Raw genomic sequence first — 23,430 nt, 5'->3', positions numbered from 1 at the left:
TTGCTGCAGTCCTTGTGTTGAAGACTTCTGTAGAGGGAAGGCAAAGAAAAGGACTCACAAGACACAGGACAACATAAAACTCTGGGAATAGTGGGACTTGATTTCCAGTGCATTACTCCTGTGAGTCATGTCAAAATCTGGGTGCTCTTCAGCTAGAATTTTGTAATAAAGACAATGTAAGATTGGGTGTGGAGCTAGAATAAGTGTAAAGGTTAAAAGAATTTACACCAGGCCTTGGGCTATAGGATGACACGAGAGGCTACTAAAGTTCCCTGCAAGTGGAAGAGTTGTCCCTGATGAACTTAAGAGAGATGATAAAAGCCAGGTGATTGAATTGGCAAGTAAATTAGAAGTTTAATTGCCTGCTAAGAGGCAGAGATAATTGAAAACTTAGCACAGCATTTGGGCTTATGAGAGATACAAAAGAAACTAGGCAATTATTTACTGAGCCATCAAAATCAGTTTGAGTTACAGTCTAGCAGTGTAAGGGAAGAGTAAAGAGGCAGGAGATGGAAAGGGAATTTTAAATGCTTGAACTTCAGACAAAGGGACAAGGAACGTGAGATGGAATTGAAAGGAACTAGAAGGGTTGGAACTAGGGTTGTTAGAGAGTATGTTTAAAACGACAGTTTATAAATGACAGTTGATAAAGGAGACCTCAGAATCTGAACAAGGCTATGATGGAGGAAATCCTAGTGATAATCGAAAGCTCACTAAGGAAAAATTTAAGTTTGTACAGTCAGTAACAAAGTTTAAGGCAAAATATATAGAGTCATTCTTTATATTATTTCAGAAAATGGCAACACCGATGAATTGGTCAAAAGAACACTAGATATTGCCTGTTCAGAAGAAGTTGACAGGCGATTTATGATGCTGTCATAATTTTATGAATTATGACACTGTATTAAATACTATAGTGGGCGCATATGTGTTAATTTCCAAAGCCTGCAGGCAAAAGTTTAGACAGTTAAGGAAGCAACCTGGGCTGAACCACACTGAATTTGAAAGGGTTAAATTAAGTATTTTTTACAGATGGATGTGAGCAATAAGAGTTCAAACCATGTATGAAATCTACTGTAGCACCTGCTTTAGATATGTGACTGCAGATGTAAAAGCTCCTTAGCCATAATGAATTTTACATTGTCCTGAGGTTACGAAAGATGCCATATAAAAGCAAGATAACAAAGTGTGAAGCTGGATGAACACAGCAGGCCAAGCATCATCTCAGGAGCACAAAAGCTGACGTTTCGGGCCAAGACCCTTCATCTGAGAGCAAAGCAAGTCCTTTTCTTGTTTTCTATCTACAGATGCCTTTAACCAGGTAACTGGAGGTACAAACTGAGCAAGTGAGGTGAATTGGGCAGTGAGTAAAGTAATGTCGCCATATTCCCATTCTATCAGTAGAGAGATGCAGCTGGTGGTGGTTTAACCTGAGGGACATGATGCCTCAGGCAAGGCGAGAGATTGAAAAGGATAGTCTTTCATAGTAACCTCAGTAGTGTAGGAACTGAACCCATACTACTGGCATTGCACTGCATTTTTTAAAAAAGGGTCTTTCTCAGGATGGCATCCGGTGACCACTGGGGTCTCACAAGGGTCAGTGCTGCGACTACACCTTTTCACTTTGTACTTTAATGATCTAGATGAAGGAACTGAAGACATTTTGGCTAAGTTTGCAGATGATACAAAGGTAGTTGGAAGAACAGGTAGTATTGAGGAGGTGGGAAGGCTGCAGAAGGATTTGGACAGGTTAGGAGAGTGGGCAAAGAAGTGGCAGATGGAGTACAATGAGGGAAAGTGTGAGATCATGCATTTTGGTAGGAGGAATAAAAGCATGGAATATTTTCTAAATGGGGAGAAAATTCAGAAGTCTTAAGTGGAAAGAGACTTGGGAGTTCTAGTCCAGGATTCTCTCAAGGTAAACTTGCAAGTTGAGTCAGTAGTTATGAAGGCATTTATTTTGACAAGGCTTGAATATAAAAGCAGGGATGTACTTCTGAGGCTCTGGTCAGGCCACATTTGGAGTGTGCACTTTTGGGCCCCATATCTCAGAAGGATGTACTGGCCCTGAAGCGGGTTCACAGGATGTTCAAAGAATGATGCCAATAATGAAAAGCTTAACATACGAAGAATTTTTGAGGACTCTGGAACTATACTCATTGGAGTTTAGAAGGATGAGAGGGGATCTAATTGAAACTTACAGGATACTGAATGGCCTGGACAGAGTGGATGTTGGGAAGATGCTTCCATTGGTAGGAGAGACTAGGACTTGAGGGCACAGCCTTAGAGTAAAGGGAAGACTTTTTAGAACAGAGATAAGGAGAAACTTCTTCAGCCAGAGAGTGGTGAATCTATGGAATTCACTGCCACATAATGGTGTGGAGACCAGGTCATTGAGTGTATTTAAGATAGAGATAGACGAGTTCTTGATTGTCAAGGGGATTAAAGGTTACAAGGAGAAAGCAGGAGAATAGGGTTGAGAAACTCATCAGTGATGATTAATGACAGAGCAAACTCAATGGTCTGAATAGCCTTATTTCTGTTCCTATGTCTTATGGTCTTATCGTCCAGGTAGGATAGTTGAGAGATATGAAGAGTTTTCGTCAACCGGGTTAATAACGTTGTTTTCTTCCAAAAATGTTGCTAAACCCCTAAATCTAATCAGGGACACAAGAACAACTCACATCCTTTTGCTGGAGAAGGAACTTGTTTAATAAATAAAATGCTGGAGATCTGAAACAAAACCAGAAATTGCTTGCAAAACTCAACAGGTCTGGCAGCATCTGTGGGGAGAAAGCAGAGTTAATGTTTTGAGTCCTGTGACTCTTCTTCAGAACTGATGGCAGCCAGGAAAATCTGGTATTTGTTGCTGAAGACAAAGTTGAGATGGAGTGGGGGGGGGGGGGGTGGGGGAGGTGGGAGATACAGGTGAGTGGAGAGCCAGAGATGGAGCCCAGAGAGAGAGAGAGAGAGAGAGATAAACAAGGGGATTATGAATGGCAGGCCAGCACTGAAGAGGAGCTGAATAAGTGATAATGAAAACTGAGGGTAGCAGGGAATGTGTAGTCTGCACTGAGAATTTTAGCTTTCCAAACATAGACTGGGACTGCTATAGTACTAAGGACTCGGCTGGAGGGGAATTTGTTCAGTGTTCACAATAAAATTTTCTGATACAACATGTGGATGTACCTACTAGAGAAGGTTAAAAAAAACTTGAACTACTTTTGGGAAATAAGGCAGGTTTGGTGATAGAGGTGTCAGTGGGGGAGCACTTTGGGGCCAGTGACCATAATTTTATTAGTTTTCAAATAGCGATGGAAAAATATAAACTGGGTTTAAAATTTTAAGTTCTAAATTGGAGGAAGGCTGGTTTTGATGGTGTTAGGTAAAAACTTGCAAAAGTTGATTGGGGGAGGCTGTTTGCAGGTAAAGGGATAGTTGGAAAGTGGGAAGCTTTCAAAAACGAGATAACGAGAGTTCAGAGACAGTAAGTTCCTGTTAGGGTGAAGGGCAAGGCTGGTAGGTGGAAGGAATGACGAGGGCAGAGCGGTAGATGTAATCTATATGGACTTCAGTAAGAATTTGACAAGATTCCTTATGGTAGACTGGTTAGCAAGGCCAAATCACATAGAATACAGGGAGAACTAGCTATTTGGATACAGACTAGCTGAAAGGTAGAAGACAGAAGGTGGTGGTCGAGAGTTGCTTTTCAGACTGGAGGCTTGTGACCAGCGGTGTGCCACAAGGATCGGTGCTGGCTCCACTGCTTTCATCTTTTATATATATATGGTTTGGATGTGAAGATAAGAGGTATGATTAGTAAGGCTACAGGTGACACCAAAAACTGGAGGTGTAGTGGTCAGCGAAGAAGGTTATGTCAGAGCACAACAGAGCACAACTTGAACAGATGAGCCAATGGGCCAACGAGTGGCAGATTGAATTTAATTATGATAAATGTGAGGCGCGGCGTTTAGGAAAGGCAAATCAGTGCAGGATTTATACACTTCATGGTAAGGTTCTGGGGAGTGTTGCTGAACAAAGAGACCTTGGAAGGCAGGTTCCTAGTTCTTTGAAAGTGGAGTTGTGGGTAGACAGGATAACTAAGAAGCTATTTGATATTCTTGCCTTTGTTAGTCAGTGCATTGAGTATGGGAGCTGGGGCTATTTTTTCTGGACTGTCGGAAACTGAGGTGTGAGGGTTTATAAAATCATGAGGGGGCATGATTGAATACAGAATCCTTGTTGGATGTTTTTTTGAGTCAGGCCAGTTGGGGATTTTGGATAGTTTAAATCATTTCCCATTTGTGATGACTCTGGGAGTGGTGGAATTCTGTTCGCAGCATACCACGCTCGGTGAGGCATGAAAACAGCTTGTATAAGGCATGAAAACCAATGACAACTTTCAATCACTAGCAAAAGTGACATGAAGAAAAATGTCTTCATGCAGCATAAGGTTAAAGTCAGCTCTATCAGAGAGTATGATGGAGGCAGCTTCGATTGGAGCATTCAAAAAGAAATTAAACTGTTATCTGAACAAAGAGAATATTGGCGATCACGGGGAGAAAGCAGGAAAACCTCTGTTCTTGACAAAATTATTCTGCAGGGTATCATGTAAATAATAGTTTGCAAGTTACTATGTGCTAACAAGAAGAGAAATTAAATGTAGAGGACAAGCCCAGTTTTTAATTTATTTTTTAGCTCTTGGCAATGCTGAAATAGACATATTCCTAAAGCCATGAGAAAGGTGAATGTGAGAATTGTACTGGAGCATCTGTGATTGTGTGTATAATAAATTGACTTGCTCGACCACCAAAGACCAGGAAGCATTAACCATGAGACTTGGAACTGGCCTCATATGTACACCAGACTCAACAGGGCTTCAGGTCTCCTTCCCTGAGATTGGTCAACTTGCATTAATGATCTGGATTATTTCCATTGTCTATTTTTCTGTTGTAAATCCAGATTGGTGAATTAAATTTCACTATTTGATATAACTTTTTGTCCTACTAATCTACTACCAAGACTTAAATCAGACAGCCAATGAACAATTACAATTTATTTCTGAAGCATTCAATTGCTTACCCTTAGATAAGGTGACTTTCATAATAATCCTGTCATTAGGATGTGGCATCTTTTGTAGGAAGAGTATGTTATCCAGCTCCGAATTTGAACAGGTTCCTCTGCTAAAGTCAGCAGTTGAGCTGGTCGACCATGAGCGGCTCAGATGTGCAGCTCCTGATTGGCTGTGACTGAGGCTGGGGCCCCTTAGACATGTCCTGACTGTTAATGTAAGTACACCTTTCCTCACTTGCTACGTTAAAAAACAAAATGAAAACACATTAAAGATCTATAAAAACAAACATTCAATAAACAATTTAAAATATCATACCATAACATGAAAAGACTAACCTTAAATGTTTGTATAGCTTCATCATGGGTTAATTCATTCAATAAAACTCCGTTCACCTCAAGTATTTCATCTCCTATGTAGGAGGAAATTGACAGTATGAATATACACAAATGTTCCACATCTATCTTGCAGAGTGGAAGTGAAAGGAAGGCTTCATACCTCAAAAAGTAAAATGTATAGATGGAAAGAAACCCATATGTCTTTCTGAACTGTGGAACCCAAGTCTGATGTCCACATTCAGCATTGGTCAGTTCCAATTTCCAGGCATCTGCCAATCTACAGAAAGCTACAAAATTGGTCTGCCTTCTGTTCAATCATCTGAATGAAATAGGACAGGTCAAACAGAGTCCATGAAGGCCATTTAAAAAACCTCAGCCATGATTCCAAAACTAGGCTGCTGGCATTGTTAATAGTTGTTCCCCAAGGCACAGTAACCAACAAGCTAATTGTCCTGTTTATCATTCAGGGAGTAAACTGGCTCCGGTGAATACTTATCCAGTGATGAACCTGCTTTGATATAATTTGTTTGGTTACCATGGAAATGAAATTAGACAGGTTCTGTAATGAGTACATGATCTGAATGAAGATGAGTTCAACCCTCAAATAATTTGTGATAACCTGCTTTTTGTGTAACAGGTAACATGTACCTTAATGTGCATTTGAACAGTTTGACATGCTACATGTTCTTAAGGATAAAGCAATGAAGTTGTGTACCTAACAGATTACACTAAACTGAATGGAATAATGATTGTGGACATTTAGTGCATCATTTTTTCCTTAGCATTTAAACCACGTCACCACACCACTTCTGCTAGTGAAATTCTGCAGATGTGTCATTGGATTCGAAACATTAACTCTGTTTCTCTCTCCAAAAATGCTGCCAGACCTGCTGAGTTTCTCCCGGCATCATCACACTATTTTAGGGTTTAATTCCATCAGCCACAGATCTCACATTGTTTGTTAGTGTAATTCCTAGCAGACTCCAGATTGTTCAGTATCTGTTGCCCCACATTTGAAGGTCTCGATCCACTGACAGTGAAGCAGAAAAAGAAACAAAGAGATATGCTTAGAGCAAGTGTGTTGTTGTTTGATGGAAAAAGTAACTGGAGCTCCTTGCACTTTACAGTCTTCTGGACTCAATTCAGTTTAGCGATTTTGGGCTGTAAACGCTGAACTTCTTTGTTTCTTTTTCCTTCCTCGTTTTAAGACCATAGACCATAAGACCTAGGAGTGGAAGTAAGGCCATTCAGCCCATCGAGTCCACTCCGCCATTTAAATCATGAGTGATGGGCATTTCAACTCTACTTCCCTGCACTCTCCCTGTAGCCCTTGATTCCTTGTGAGATCAAGGAGTTATTTATCTCTGCTTTGAAGGCATTTAAAGTCCCAGCCTCCACTGCACTCCGTTAAGAAAGCAAATGTAATGTTGTCGATTATCTCAAGAGGGTTGGAATATAAAAGCAGTGATGTGCTTCTGAGACTTTATAAAGCTCTAGTTAGGCCCCATTTAGAAAACTGTGTCCAATTTTGGGCACCACACCTCAGGAAGGACATACTGGTGCTGCAGCGTGTCCAGCGGAGATTCACACAGATGATCCTGGAATGGTAGGTTTAACGTACAATGAACAGCTAAGGATCCTGGGATTGTACTCATTAGAGTTTAGAAGGCTGAGGGGAGACCTAATAGAAACTTCCACAGGCACACCACTGAAGAAATGTCTCCTCATTTCTGTTTTAAATTTACCCCCTCTAATTCTAAGGCTGTGCCCATGGGTCCTAGTCTCTCCGCCTAACGGAAACAACTTCCCAGCGTCCACCTTTTCTAAGCCATCTTTCAGCAGTGAATGTGCTCTAGGTGTAGATCAGGCCACACCTGGAGAACTGTGTACAATTTGGATCTCCCTACTTGAGAAAGGATGTATTGGCACTGGAGGGGATGCAAAGGAGGTTCACGAGGTTGATTCCAGAGCTGAGAGAGTTGGCTTATGAGAAGAGATCAGGTGGACTACAATTATACTCATCGAAATTTTGAAGAATATGGGGATGTCTTACAGAAACATATAAAATTATGAAGGGAATAGATAAGGTAGAAGCAGGGAGGTTGTTTCCACTGGCGGGCAAAACTAGGGGGCATAGCCTCAAAATAACGGGGAGCAGATTTAGCACTGAGGTCATTAAGTGATGTGGCTTAGGGGCAATGTTGCCACTATACATTTTGGGAAAAACCCAGACAATGCCTTCAATGAAACCTGGAGAAACATATACAATTTTAACCTCGGCTATCCCTAGATATTTATCATTTTTATAATGTCATATTATATGACTGACCATAATATTAAGAAATAATCCAAGTTTTTTTTTGAACAATATTACAGAAACAAGTAAACTATACCACCACGCTTTTACATTTATACTTTTACGTTTTTAATGTCTTGTGAAAAAGCCTCCACAAATGTAACAAGAGTTAACTTAATTTCCAAACTAAAATGGCAACAGCTGCCTGGGCATGCACATGCATTGCCCATTCAAATCCAATAACGAAACCATGTAATGCAGCTTCAGCATCATCGCCATGAGACAGAACAATTTTAGTCAACAGCAATAATGCAGAAATTTTGAAATCTAAAGTTCAAGTGCATAGATTTGCTTCAAATTAAAGGAATAAACGTAAATGTAACAGGGTCCTGTGAAAAAAGACCTAGATTTTGAACAAGAAACCCAGACAAGACTTAAAAAAAAACAGATTGAGCTAGAAAAATATAGAAGTGACAACACTGCTCGGGGTCTCAATGGAAAGGGCAGATGGATTGTTCCCCTGCCTGGGCCTCCATCCGTAGCCCAGATGGCCAACCCTACCTCATCCCCACCAGTCCTACCCAACCCCATAGTCTGCAGCAAATTGAGTCACCCCCAGCAGTAAGGAAAGCTGCTAGTTTCCTTTCCTGTCGGTTGGATAAGGCCCTTTTATGTGTTTTTTTATTGGCCACTTTAGGGTGTTTTTAATTAGTGATGGATCAGGGAAGTTGCCTCTCATAAAGAAGGCTAGGCACCGCTCACTGCACTCAAGCATGTTACAGGCCAGCCACCCCAAACAGACACCATGGTCCTAGAAGCAGGGGTCCTGCTTGCTAGTTTTGTGCCGTCAACCAACCAACAGTGCTGCTGGTGGGAGAGGTGCACTCCTGCTTCTACAGCCACACACAGCCCTGGACCAGGGCCAACACTAGGCCTAGGCCGGCTGTGAGTAATGGTTGAGGAGAGGGTTGGGTTATGATGGAGACTGTTGGAGTGACAGGGAGGTTATAGGGGTAGAAGTGAAGAGGGTTTCTGGGGGGCGGGGGGGGCGTGATAGTTTATAGCAGATGTAAGGCCGCAAGGCCAGGTCTTGTTTCCCAGCCAAGGTTCCCTCAAAGCTGCATGAGCACAAAACCTGAATGTGGTGTTGGTGCATTGAATTCCCCATTGCTGCTTTGCACAGACCTTAGATGTGTGCACAGTAAAAAGAAAATCAGAGGGAATGTAGCTCTCATGGAGAGGTGGTCACCTTCCTGGTATGGGGCCCCTTGTTGGGCTAGGGAAGCTGCATCACACAAGCCTGTAAGGAACCTTACACAAGCCTCTGACCTACCTTGGGTTATACGAACGACATTACCTAATGGCCTTCATTGGCAGAAGCGTGAGGAAGATTGTCTATAGGCCTGTCTGCCATTGCCTTAATTAAGGCAGAGGTAGGAAGGAAGTGGAACAAACCGCTCACTGTTCTGCTGTTTAATAACATGAATTCCCATCATCGAAGGAATCAAGGAGAGGACACAAAACTCCATCCCATGGTTTTTTCTGAAAGGATTTACAGAGTTTGGGGCTTAGATTCCTGAAGAATTCAATCTCCAGTAGTGGGGCAAAGAAAGTTGTGGGGAGGGAGGCTCACATCAGAGGACAATGATGGAGATTACAGAGTTTTTTTTTAGATTCCCTACTGTATGGAAACAGGCCCTTTGGCCCAACAAGTCCACACCGCCCCTTGAAGCAACCCACCTAGATCCATCCCCCTATAACCGACACACCCCTGAACTCTACAGGCAATTTGGCATAGCCGATCCACCTAGCCTGCACATCTTTGGACTGTGGGAGGAAACCGGACCACCCGGATAAAACCCACGCAATCACGGGGAGAATGTACAAACTCCACACAGACAGTTGCCCGAGACTGGAATTGAACCCTGGTCCCTGGCGATTTGAGGCTGCAGTGCTAACCACTGAACCACCGTGCCACCCGGGGAATTATTGGACTGGAAGATGTTTCAGAGGTAGGAGGTGGGAACTCATGAAGGACATGATTTTGGTATGACTGCTGTTTGATAATGTAATGAAGGAGATACTGGTAATATCATTGGTTGGGTAATCTACAGATGCAGGACAATACAAGGAAATAGGTTTGAATCTTATCATGGCAGATGGTGAAATCTGAATCCGAAAAAATTCCGGAGAAGAAAACTAGGCAATGGTGATCCATAATGTCATTTATGAAACCCTGTCTGCTTCACTTAAGCTCTTTAGAGAAGAAAGTTTGCCATCCTTACCCTGGCCTACATGTGACTCAAGATCCAAAGTAAAATAGTTGACTTAATTGCCGAATGGGCAATAAATAGTGGCCTGGTTATTAACACTCACATCCTGTCAACAAATAAGATAATCTCAGCCAATGAGAGGAACTGGCTTTCACCTGTGGATGAAGATACCTTCGTGTTCCTGGGGGAGGAGAGGAAGGTCCTCAGTAGGTGCCTTTGAAGCCCAGCACAAGGGAAAGGGAAATTAGACAGAGTTATGCACACAGCTGAAAGTCACCTAATAACACTCCGAGTCACAGTTCCTTTTCCCACCCTACAGTACTCCCTTCCCTCCTGAGGTGCTGGTTCTTTTTTTCTTATTCATTCATAGGATGTAGGTATTGCTGGCTGGGCCAACATTTACCGCATTCCCTGAATTGTTCCTGAGAAGGTGGTGCCTTCTTAAACCATTGCAGTCCATTTGATGTACAATAAATCCACAGTACCATTGAAGGAACGGCGATACATTTCCACTGGGAGTAAATTGTTTGGAAGGGAACTTTCAGGTGGTGGTGTTCCTATGTATCTGCTGCCCTTTTCCTTCTTAAAAGAAGTGATTGTGAGTTTGGAAGATGCTGTCTAAAGGCCTTTGGTAAATATCTGCAATGTATCTTGTATATAGTACAAACCATTGCTATTGAGCGTCAATGATAGGGGGACTGGATGTTACTGGATGCGGTAAAGGAGGCTACTTTGTCCTGGATGGATCAAGCTTCTTGAGCGTACATGGACAGATCCAGGCAAACATGAGTATTCCATCACACTCCTAACTTGTGCTTTGTAAACAGTAGGCAGAGTTTGGGGACTCAGGAGGTGAGTTACTCACTGCAGCATTCCAAGCCTCTGACCAGTTCTTGTAGCCAACGTATTTATATGGTGAGTCCATTTCAATTTCTGGTCAATGGTACCCCCCAAGATGTTGATCATGGGAGATTCAGTGATGGTAACATCATTGAATTCCAAGGGGCAGTGGTTAAAGTGTCTGGTTATTGGTGATGCTCATTTCTTGACATTTGTGTGATGTGAATGTTACTTGCCACGTGTCAGCTCAAGTCTGGATATTGTGCAGGTCTTGCATCATTTGGATCTGAACTGTTTCAGTGTTTAAGGGGTTGTGAATGGAGATGAACATGATGCTATCATTGCAAATCATTCCTCACCCAGATTTAAGCAGATTGATATTTATATGGTTGGTCCGGTTCAGTTTCTGGTTAATGGTAATCCCTGGGGTATTGATATTGGGGAGTTCCGCATTGGTAACACATTGAATGTCAGGGGCAATGGTTAGATTTTATTTGGATTGTGCAAATGTGTGACTGGCCTCCAACAACAATTATTTTCCTTCATGACTCCAACCAATGGAGAATTCTACCCCAATTCCCATTGACTCCAGTTTTACTAGGGCTCCTTGATGCTACACTTGGTCAAATGTGGTCTTGATGCCGAGGACAGTTGTTTGCATCTCACGTCTGGATTTCAGCTCTTTTGGTTATATTTGAACCAAAGCTATGATAATGTCAGGAGCAGAGTGGCCCTGGCGGAAACCAAACTAGGTGCCACTGAGCAGGTGCTGCTTGATAGCACTGTTGATGACACTTTCCATCACTTTACTGATAATTGAGGGTAGACTAATGGGGAGTGGGGACGCGGGGGGCGGTAATTGGCCTAGTTGAATTTGTTTCTTTTAGTGTACAGGACATATTTGGGCAAATTTCCAAATTATTAGGTAGATACCGGCATTGTAACTGTACTAGAACAGCTGGGCTAAGGGAGCGGCAAGTTCTGCAGCACAAGTCTTTAGTATAATTGCCGGAGAGTTGTCAAGACCCATAGCCTCTGCATTATCTACAACCTTTCTCGACTTCATGTGAATTGACTGAAGACTGGCACGACTGTGATGCTGGGAATCACTGGAGGAGGCTGAGATGGATCATCCACTCAACAAAGTGTGGAGCTGGATTGACACAGTAGGCCAAGCAGCATCTTAGGAGCACCTAAGATGCTGCTTGGCCTGCTGTGTTCATCCAGCTCCACACTTTGTTATCTCAGATTCTCCAGCATCTGCAGTTCCCATTATCTCATCCACTCAACAATTCTGGTTGAAGATTGTCATGAATGCTTCAGCCTTATCCTTTTCACTAATATTCTAGGCTCTCCCAGCACTGGGGATGGGGATGTTTGTGGAGTCTCTTCCTCCAGCGAGTTAATTATTCACCACCACGAAGACTTAAAGTTCATGAGCTCTATTTTGATCTTTAATCCTGCATGTAGGTGACCATGTCAGTGTGAGTGAACTGAGAGCAGCATCAGAGCAAAGGCAGATATTGTCCTTACTATCCTTGCCTTATCATTTTTATGGTCTTATCAGAAGGTGAATCAAAACTTAGTGGGTAAGTGCAGGAAATGGTCGTGAGGAGTAGTAGATCAGCCATGATTGTATTAATGGCAGGGTAGGCTATTTGTATTTCTTATGCTTTTAATCCAATCACCCTCTGTCTAGCATGAGTTCCTGAACAGTGACCAGGAACTGATCTTTCCCTTCCATGGAGTGTTCTAGCCGATTATTGTGTGCTTGAGATGTCCCAACTCAAAATAACAACTTCCACACTACTTCAGGGAGCTTTCTCAATTGCACATTGATTTTATCATTTAGTTTGCATTTGCACTGTAACAGCCACATTGCTGTGATGCAGATTGTTATTTATGACCGTCAGTAGCTTTAGGTATTATTTGCCTAAGACCTCCCTCCAACATTTTGTATCCCTTGTGCAGCTGGGTCACCTCGCATGTTTCCATTCAGATTCCCAGTCACAGGCAGAAAGTGAAATTTAAATTCAGAGACTAATGATAACCATGAAACCATTGTCAATTGTTGGGTAAAACCCACCTGGTTCACTAATGTCGTTGAGGGACAGAAATCTGCCATACTTAACCTCGTCTGAACTACGAGTGATTCCAGACCAACAGCAATGTGATTGACTCTTAACTGCCCTCTGGGATGGGCGACAGATGCTGATCTAGCCAATGATGCCTTCATCCAATGAATGAATAAAAGAAAAAAGACAAAAACTGCGCACAATACTTAAGGTGTAATCTCAACAAAACATTCCTACGACTGTACTCGAATTCTTACAGTATGAAAGCCAACATACCACCTTTCGTTTATTTACTAGGTATAAAAAGATTATAAAATTACAATTTTTTCCATGTCCCCATGACTTTCCTTCATCAGGTACATGCAGTGAATTGACCATTAGCTTTTTATTTCTCCAGATTCTAGTGGACTGACAAGCCCTGACCTATACCTACATGGATCTGATATCTAAAAATACTATTAAAGAAACAGATGCTGAGAGCATTAGATAACCAATAGTTTGCTAATAAAGTTCTTTGTTGTGTTTCATGCAAGTGAACCATCCAAGCATTTCAAGTTGTCACTCTGGAGGTCACATACCTTCCCTCAGCCTGCCATCAGCAGCTGCTGTTCCTTCTGGGTATATAGTCTTTACAAAAATACCCATTGGTCCATAAACACTGTCTCTTCCTCCGACCACACTGAAGCCTAGTCCCTGGAAGATCACATTCTTCAGTTAGACAGTAGATCATACTCAGAAATATTCATTAATAATGTTAGCATCCTTACACCACCGTATCATATTTATACATCTCAGAAGTGGTCACACATGGAATTATTTTTGAAACATGAAATTGGAGCTTGTTATATTGATGTCAGAAATGTAAACCAGGTGCAATGGGATCCTAGCTAACAAAGTATGAAGCTGGATGAACACAGCAGGCCAAACAGCATCTCAGGAGCACAAAAGCTGGCGTTTCGGGCCTAGAACCTCCATCAGAAAAGGGGGATGGGGAGAGGGTTCTGAAATAAATAGGGAGAGAGGGGGAGGCGGACCGAAGATGGATAGAGGAGAAGATAAGTGGAGAGTAGAGTATAGGTGGGGAAGTAGGGAGGGGATAGGTCAGTCCAGGGAGGACGGAGAGGTCAAGGAGGCGGGATGAGGTTGGTAGGTGGGAAATGGAGGAGCGGCTTGAGGTGGGAGGAGGGGAGAGGTGAGAGGAAGAACAGGTTACACCTCCGCTTGGTTCGCAAAAAACAACTCCACCTCCCAGTGGCAAACCATTTTAACTCCCCCTCCCATTCCTCAGATGACATGTCCATCACGTGCCTCCTGCAGTGCCACAATGATGCCACCCGAAGGTTGCAGGAACAGCAACTCATATTCCGCTTGGGAACCCTGCAGCCCAACGGTATCAATGTGGACTTCACAAGCTTCAAAATCTCCTCTTCCTCCACTGCATCCCAAAACCAGCCCAGCTCGTCCCCTCCCCCACTGCACCATAAAACCAGCCCAGCTCACCCCCACCTCCCTAACCTGTTCTTCCTTTCACCTATCCCTTCCTCCCACCTCAAGCCACTCTTCCATTTCCCACCTACCAACCTCATCCCACCTCCTTGACCTCTCCGTCCTCCCTGGACTGACCTATCCCCTCCCTACCTCCCCACCTATACTCTCCTCTCCACCTATCTTCTCCTCTATCCATCTTCGGTCCGCCTCCCCCCTCTCCCTATTTATTTCAGAACCCTCTCCCCATCCCCCTCTCTGATGAAGGGTCTAGGCCCGAAACATCAGCTTTTGTGCTCCTGAGATGCTGCTTGGCCTGCTGTGTTCATCCAGCTTCACACTTTGTTATCTTGGATTCTCCAGCATCTGCAGTTCCCATTATCTCTGATTGCAATGGGATCCTATTTTGCTTCATAACTTATGACCCAGACACTCTGTCTTGAGCAGTGTAGGTTAGAGTTGTGTATTGGGACCCTGTGGAATCCCTGACATAGCTGACCCCATGAATTCCCAGGGAAATTGAAGATTCCAACAGCCAATTTCCATGTGTTTGGATTCAACAAAAGAATGAAGTAAAGTCAGAGAATTCAGATGTTTCCATTTTGGTTAAGCCAACTGTTACCAACAAAAAGTTAGAGGATTAAAAACCTTCTCTTGGATAGCTATTAAATTGGCGATCCGACCAACGGCTCACAATGCCATCAGCATCCTCCCTCCATGACTCACACAGCCACCAAACCTGACTAGAGCCCCCAAACCAACATGATTCCATCCTCAAATACCATCTTAGGGGCAGCACGGTGGCTGAGTGGTTAGCACTTCTGTCTCACAGCACCAGGAACCTGGGTTCAATTCCACCCTCAGGTGACTGTGTGGAGTTTGCACATTCTCCCCGTGTCTGTGTGGGTTTCCTCCGGGTGTTCCGGTTTCCTCCCACAGTCCAAAGATGTGCAGGCTAGGTGGGTTGGCCATGCTAAATTGTCCATAGTACTCAGGGATTAGGTGGGTTATAGAAGGATGGGTTTGGGTGGGATGCTCTGTGTGTCGTTGTGGACTTGCTGGGCCATAGGGCCTGTTACCACACTGTAGGGATTCTATGATTGTATGATTCTGAAACAGGAGTCAACTTCCCTCACCTCTAAGTTGAAACTCTGGACCTGAAATACCACTACCCCATCAGACCATATCCTTTCCCTGCCAATCTGACAAAGCCCTCATTGGCAGACAAAACACAACTCTCTCACCAGACCCTACCCTTGCTCTTCCCGCAAGACCTGATAATCCAATGACCGACCAACCAGAATCATCCTAAGCAGCGCAACTGGATGCAGGAACCCTCCCCACCTGGCTCCCTAGAGTCCTACCCACCTGGCACTCTGCCCATCTGGTACCTTGGAGTTCTTAGCCAACAGCCACTGTAACCCTGCACTAACCTATATATCCTTTCACAGATGCTGTCATAGCCAAAGTAATTGCCAAATTAAAGGAAATAAACTGGACCACAGATAAAAATCACCCCTTAATATTTCCAGTACAGACACAGTTATTTTTGAGAGCTTGCTGAATGTAAATGCTCCATTTCCTACATAACACTATGGATACATTTCAAAATGTACTTCAAAGTGACACACGCTGGTTGTAAAAATGCAAGTCACTTTTGTTTATAAAGTATGGGCTTCACCCAGCTGTTAGGTCTTTTAAGATATTTTGCAATCTTCAGCATTAGACTTTATTATTGACAGTTTTTGTTCTTGCCTCAGGCTAATGCAGAGTAAAATGTGCTCAACTCCCAAGAAGATGGTGTCTCATTCCCCTGGACTCTCGCTCTCTCACTTTCCCCCTCCCTACAAGTATATTGTATTTCGGGGCAGGCCATCTCTGCCGTGTCTATCGCTTGTCTAAACTCTCTCAGCTAATGACCATGGGCAGCTACTCATGATGCCAGGGAGACTGCTGACCTCTTGCCCACCTCCATCTGACGGTCAGTTTTCCATTCTTTCTAAGAACAAAAACTTCTTGTTTTCCCAAACAATACCGATAATAGTGTGACACCAATAAATCTTGGTTGCCAGTTAAACTCTCAGCGAGTTATACAGCCTTTCCTTTGTTTTCATATGCTAGAGATCGGTTTAAATTGATAGCACTTAGGCTACACAGTAAATACTAAATACGAAATACGAATAGGATTCAGTTTTAAAGAGGACCCTGATCTCCAACAACTTAAACAGCTCAAATTTAACAGCAAAGCATTTTCTTTATTCAGAAAAATAACAGCGAGTCTTACCTTTCCCTGACCTTTCATCAAAACAATGTTTGAAATGACTGAGGGTGAAGCACTGGAGCACGAGTTGATTAAATGAGCTGAACTTAAGGATCGAACCGCTCTTGTCATTGTCTGTAGGGAAACAACATCATAATATCTGGAAATCCCATTAGCAATGAAATCCCTGGATAAGCCCATCACATCATTGTAATACTCAGTTAAAGAAATAACCCTCTTTAAACAAAATATGCTCTTCACACAATTAATAAAAAGTTGCTGAAGGAACAGGATTTCCACAACTTTAAATAACCACTTGGCAACAGCAGCAATTTCAATTCATATAGTGCTTTTAAAGTAATAAAACAATACAACGTGCTTCACAGGAATGCCATCAGACTAAACTTAACACCAAGTCACAAATGGAGATAATAAGATAGGTGACCAAACACTTGGTAAAGAGGTATCTTTAAAAGAGCACCAAAACAGGGGAGAGAGAGAGAGAGAGAGAGGTTGGGGTGGGGAGGTGGGTAGAGAGATGCAAAGAGAGAAGGAAGGATGTTTAATGGAGAGAATGCTCAAACTTGTAACCTGTACAACTGAAAATACAGCCACCAATGATGAAGCAATTAAAATTAGTAATGCAGAAGAGATCAGAAGTAGAGGGTCACAGAAATCTTTGAAGGTTGTAGGGCCAGGGAAGGCCACAGGGATAAGGAAAGATGAGAACACAGAATGATATGGAGACAAAGATTGGAACTTAAATTGAGGTTTAGGCTAATATGGCATAAGCAGAGTGTGGAATAAGCACAAGCTTCAAGTCAGAAGGAGGTACAGGTGATGTTGAGCATGTGGGGAGGCTGCAGATGGGTGTGGACAAGCTAGCAGACTGTGAAAAGTAATGGCAGATGGAGTGCAATGTGGAAAATTATGAGGTTATACACTTGGTAGGAAGAATAGAGGAGTAGACTGATTTTGAAATGGGGGAAAGTCTTCAGAAATCTGAAGTACAAGGGAGCTCTGGAGTCCTAATCTGGAATTCTCTTTAAGTTAACTTCGAGGTTCAGTTTGCAGTTAGGAAGGTAAAATTCATTTTGAGAGGGCGAGCATACAAGAACAGGGATATTTCCAAAGTTGTATAAGGCTCTGGTCAGACTATATTTGGAATATTGAGAGCAGTTTTGGGCCTCATATCTAAGAAAGGATGTGCTGGCCTTGGAGGGGGTCCAGAGGAGGTTCACAAGAATGATTCTGGGAATGAAGGGTCTGTATTAAAGGAGTTTAAAAGGATGAGGGAAGATCTCATTGAAACTTACAGAATGCTGAGACGTGTGGATAGAATGGACGTTTCCAATAGTAGGAGAGATTAGGAACGAAGGACATGGCTTCAAAATGAAGGGATGATTTTTTAGAACTGAGATAAGGAATTTCCTCACTCAGAGGGTGCTGAATCTATAGAACTCATTGCCACAGAAGGTTGTGGAGATCAAGTCAGAGATTACAGGAAGGAAGCAAGAGAATGAGGTTGTGAAACACATCAGCTCTGTTTGAATGGTGTTGTCGACACAATGGGCCAACAGGCCTAATTCTGGTCCTATGTCTTTGGTCTTTGAAACTCTGTTCCTGAAAAGGAAGTGGATGCAGCATCCTGGAACATTTTAAAGGAGGGGTTAGATAGCTTTTGTTAAACAAGGGGTAAAAGGTTATTAGAGGAAGGCAATAATGTAGATTTGAGGCTCCAATCAGATCAGCCTTTATCATACTAAATGGCAAAGCTAACTCAAGGGGCTGAATGGCCTAATAGGTCTGTATGTAAGATTACAGAAGATACAATTACAGATGCCTTAAAAATAACGAACTAGACAAGATGAATCTGCAGATAACCAAAGTAAGGATGTGGGTCTTAGTAGCAAATGATCTAAGGATGGGGGACTGAAATTAGCCTTAAATAGAGATAGATACAGCCAGTATTAAAGATGAACAGGCTGTGAAACTGGAAGCTCAGTTCAGGGTTCAACAACATACAAATTAAACAAGGAATACAGACTCGGAGAGGAGCACAAAACATTTTTAAAAGGAACAGTTTGATTTCCCTGTCAGTTTTCCAACCCAGTGATTATTTAGTTCTGAGTACTGAAGTGGACATGTCTCCTTTTATTTATTGTACCCTGTGAGGAGCTTTTGAGATTGCAGCAAAGCATCCCATCTGTACCCCGCCCAATTCAGTCGAGAGAACTGCTTTATTGCTGGGACAAAGATAACAACGTAGAGAGCAAGTGTGAACTGTAACACGAGGGGCTTCTGAGCACTTTATACAGCCCAGTCGGACTGCTGGTATCGTTTTGAATGGATTACGGTATCAGGAATTATTGACTCAATCCATTCAGCCTATTCTACAATTCATTAGCTTATTTAGCTGTACCATAAGCCCATACTCAATTTTGCTCCAAGTGCCTTAAAACCCAGAAGCAACAAAAATCTATGCAGCACAGTCTTGAAAGTTTCATATGTCCTCCTACACCCACAGGCTGTTAAGGAAATGAGCTCCAAATGTGAAAATATGCTTCCAGATTTATCTCTCAGAATTTGAAGATCATGTCACTTTCCTCTGACTCCTCATCAGAGGTTTCTTTGCATTGACCTTCAAATCCTTCTAACGTTTTACTTACATCTCAACTGAGTACAGTCAAAGGGCTGCAAGCTATGTTTACACAACTTGTCATCATAATTAACGTATCCTTCCTGAGCTGTAGTGCCAGGGATTGAACACGGTTATTGTTGATGGGGATTGACTGAGGCTCTGTCCAACTGAAACTCTTTGTGACCCTTGACTCATTCCCCCATCCTGCCCCCACCTTGTGACACAGGCTAACACTTCATTAGCATTTTGGATTACTTTCTGTAAGTTTCACCTAGCTTTAAGATGAATGGAACAAAATGAAAGCTTGCCCTATGTTTCTGAGCTGGAAAAGCTATTGGGTCTATTTATTGAGTGATGCACTCAGAGTGCCGGTTTGGAGAGGCACGGTATGACGGTGGGAAAGTATCTTACAACTCTGATCGAGCAGGAATTTCCTTGGTTGTTTAAAAAGCACTGGGGGGTCTTTAGGAATATTGTCGCCTTGTTGTGGTATCAGTAACTACACAATGATCAGCACCTCCCACCCCCACTAGACCCCTACCCCCACCCCTCCCCTCCCATGGTGGTCATTGCAGGATCTCACTGTGCAAAGATTCCAGTAATGATTTTGATCTCATTTTACTGAGTTGCACAACAAACGGAGCATTACGCAAAAACAATTCTCATAGTAAGGCCCTTGCCTGAGTGAGCAGGACGTGCCTCCACTACCTAGGGATGGTCAGTGGGCTTTATTTTAAGTGAAAGCCACATAGAAAAGATATTTTGGACAAATAACTTCAATTAACAAAAATAGAAGGAGCACTTTCTTAACTCGGGAATAAATTTAAATATTGTGTAGCAGCTTACTCATCATCAAGAAATCCCATATCATTCTGCAGCAAACTGTTTTGAAGTGTGCTAGAACACAGCCAGATAGAGAACAGTAAGATCCCACAAAAACATATGACCAGACATTCCGAGTTAAGATGTTGTTTGAAGTATAAGCATGGGCCAGGATTTTCCTTGCACCTTCTCAACTAATGGTGGGGATTCTTAAAGGCCCACCTGGGGGAGTGGCTGGAATTCAGTTTATGGTCTTGCAGCAGAATGGCACATCCATCAGTTCAGCACCCTCAATGTCAGGTCTGAGTCAGTTCCCAAGTTTCTGGAGTGAAACATGAACCGTCGTCATGTGCGTGATCTCAAGACAGCTGCACTAACACACAGCCAACACAAAATAGATGCTGCGCTAAATTTAAAGGCAAAACATTCACTCTATGAAATCCTGCTGAAAAACAATACATTCTGTCAAAGCTTTTTGCCCTGCAGTCAACAGGGCAACTCACAAGAAATGTCCACGTAAAGGCAAAACAATATTTCCTGCCAAGTAAACAATACTCTCTTCCTAAAAGCAAAATTCCATAGATGCTGGAAACCTGAAATAAACACAGAAAATGATGGAAAAAATTCAGCAGGTTTGCCAGCATCTCTGGAGAGAGAAACAGGGGTAATGTTTCAACTTCAGCATGACCATTCTTTAGAAGTAAAGTCAACACGCTCTGACAGTAAATGACGTTATTTAATCTTAGTTTGATATTTCTTGCGAATTGTCGCCATGTTTGCAGGAACAAAAGGCATCAACCAATATCATTTCTCAAGAATACTCAAGTTCTGCACTTTCAAACGAGTGGAATATTGCTGCCTTGCAGTCTGTCTCAGTAACACTCAGCCAGTAGTGAAGGAATTATGTTAGTTTTATTTGAGTGACATGTGAGCCCTGTATCAGTTATGTTCCACCTGTAATTAGGGTACTGTGTGAGCTGTGTATCTGTTACACTCAGCCTGTAATTAGGAAACTGTGTGAGCTGTGTATCTGTTACAGTCAGCCTGTAATTAGGGTACTGTATGAGCTGTGTATCTGTTACAATCAGCCTGTAATTAAGGTACTGTGTGAGCTGTGTATCTGTTACATTCAGCCTGTAATTAGGGAACTGTGTGAGCTTTGTCTCAGATACACCTTCTCTGCAGTTAAGGAATTGTGTGAGCTTTTTATCAGTGATACTCTGCTTGTAATTAAGGAACTATATGAGCTGTGTCTAGTGGCACTCGGCCTGTAGTTAAGGAACTGTGTGAGCTCTGTTTGTCTTGTTTCCTGTGGAACATCTTACCCGGGTGCCTCCAGGAGCTTCCAGCTGTTGAGAGAGAGACTTCCTGTTGCCACAAAGGGGATGTTTTGGAGAATTACTACAGAGACTTTGTTTCATAGCAACCAGAGAATCAACATTTCTGTCTAACCAGTAGGAATTCACTCCTGCCAAAAATAAAAATTGTAAGTTGTTGCAAGATAGTGGATATTCTAATATTAGCAACAAGTCAAATACACAGAGCCCCACAACCCAGGAGATCTGTAGTGACATATACCTATTGAATGAGCTTATATTGTGTGTTGAACTTGTATGTGACTGTCTGGTTTTGAGCTTGAGCTTGGTTTAAAATGCAGTTGTTGAATTCCAGCATCCATATGCTTGCAGGGTTCATAAAACTGTGAAGCTTTTATACAGTACACACAGACAGAAGACACTATAAATAAATTTGAACTTTGTGCAATAGTATTTACCTGCAATGCCGAGTCAGCAGCTGTTTTTACTTTTCAGTTTATTTGTAATTACACTTTCTTTTCCACTGCTAGAGCACTATAGATCACAGGCTAAGCTGAAGTTGGGGTAATTTGAACAATTCTGGGCAGCACAATTCACATACAAATAAGATTTACTGGGGAGTACAGTTTTGTTATACTGCAGAAGGAGGTAATTCAGGTTTTCTTTGCTGCACTGGTTCTACTGTAAAGTGTCAACCTCCAACCTTTATCTCATATCCCTGCAAACCATTACTATCCAAACAGTCAACCAATGCCCTCTCAAATGACTCAGTTGAACCTATCTCTACCATATTTACAGGCAGTACATTCTCCTTTGCTTCATTTGCAGATCACTTTAAATCTGTATGCCATTATTTCTTGTTCCTTTCAGGATCAGGGACAGCTTCTCCCTATCTTCTCTGTCCAGCCCAGTCATGATTTTGAAAACCTTTATTAAATCTCCTTTCAGCCTTCTGCTGTTTGTGGAGACCAGTCCCGACTTCTTGGATCTATTCCCACAATTGAAGTTTCTCATTCACGGAACCATTCTTGTAAATCAAACTTACACTCTGTCTAATGTTTCACATCCTTCCCATATCATAGCACCCACAACTGTATACAGTACTGCAGCTGAGTTCTAACAGGTGTCTTACACAACTTAAACATCATCACCTTGTTCTTGTACTCAATGCCCCCATTAATAAAGCCTAGAACACTTGCTTTATTAACTGCTCTCTCTACCTGTCCTGCCACCTTCAATGATCTGTGCACAAATACACCCAGGTCCCTATACTCCTGCACGCACTTTAGAATTGAGATTGGAAGCATTGGATGAAATTCTTTGATGACTTAATGAGGATTTTTGACAGGCTGGATCATTATTCCCTCTCGGCAGTGGGTCTATGACCAGAGAACATAAATTGAAAATCATTGGTAAAAGGCTTAGAAAGGAGATTTTTAAAAAAAAATTTTGTTTGGACTTGTCAAGGTCTGGAGAATTCTACTTGTAAAGTTACAAAATATCTTTCATGGCCAGCAGACTTCCCTAAGCATTTCACAGCCAGCAAAATACTTTTGTAGGGTCTTCACTTTAGTAATGTAGAAAACAGGACTATCAATTTTTCCACAGCAAACTGCTACAAATTGCAATGTGATGATGACCAGAAATTTGCTTTTGAGATTTTGATTGAGGGGTAAATATTAGACAAGGCAACCCAAACTCCTTAAGTTAAACCTCCATGGATTCTTTTATTTCAACCTGTGAGTCAGATGGTGTCTTTGTTCACACCTCCAACAATGCTGCCCTCCTGCAGGTCTGCACTGGGGTGTCAGCTTTGATTTTTGTGCTTAAGCCCTGGAGTGGGATTTGAACTCAGAAGCCTGTAACTCAGAAGCACAAGTCACACCAACTAAGCCACCAAAGTGGTAGGAGCTGATTCATAATTTTTTTTTCTAATGAGTTGAATGGGTGCTTCAGGATGAGGAGCCTACTGGGGTACAGACAGAAGAAAGAGGGAGTGTGGTCGTCAGTATG

At 42.4% G+C, this 23,430-nt stretch overlaps 1 protein-coding gene across 1 annotated transcript in view; it reads right to left on the bottom strand.

The window, feature by feature from the left end:
• il16 (interleukin 16) overlaps window positions 1-23,430 on the bottom strand; it is a 121,687-nt gene that overhangs the window by 53,621 nt on the left and 44,636 nt on the right. Inside the window, exons 8-12 of the mRNA XM_048562817.2 lie at window positions 21,427-21,569; window positions 16,663-16,773; window positions 13,472-13,586; window positions 5,410-5,483; window positions 5,083-5,311 (exon numbers count right to left, since the gene is read on the bottom strand). Coding sequence (XP_048418774.1) covers window positions 5,083-5,311; window positions 5,410-5,483; window positions 13,472-13,586; window positions 16,663-16,773; window positions 21,427-21,569 — 672 coding nt within the window. The remainder of the gene's footprint in view (window positions 1-5,082; window positions 5,312-5,409; window positions 5,484-13,471; window positions 13,587-16,662; window positions 16,774-21,426; window positions 21,570-23,430) is intronic.

Source organism: Stegostoma tigrinum, chromosome 33 (assembly GCF_030684315.1).
Source record: "Stegostoma tigrinum isolate sSteTig4 chromosome 33, sSteTig4.hap1, whole genome shotgun sequence".
In the NCBI taxonomy this organism is placed as follows: Eukaryota; Metazoa; Chordata; class Chondrichthyes; order Orectolobiformes; family Stegostomatidae; genus Stegostoma; species Stegostoma tigrinum.
Note: the sequence above shows the minus strand (reverse complement) of the source record. Positions and strands in the feature narration are given on the sequence as shown.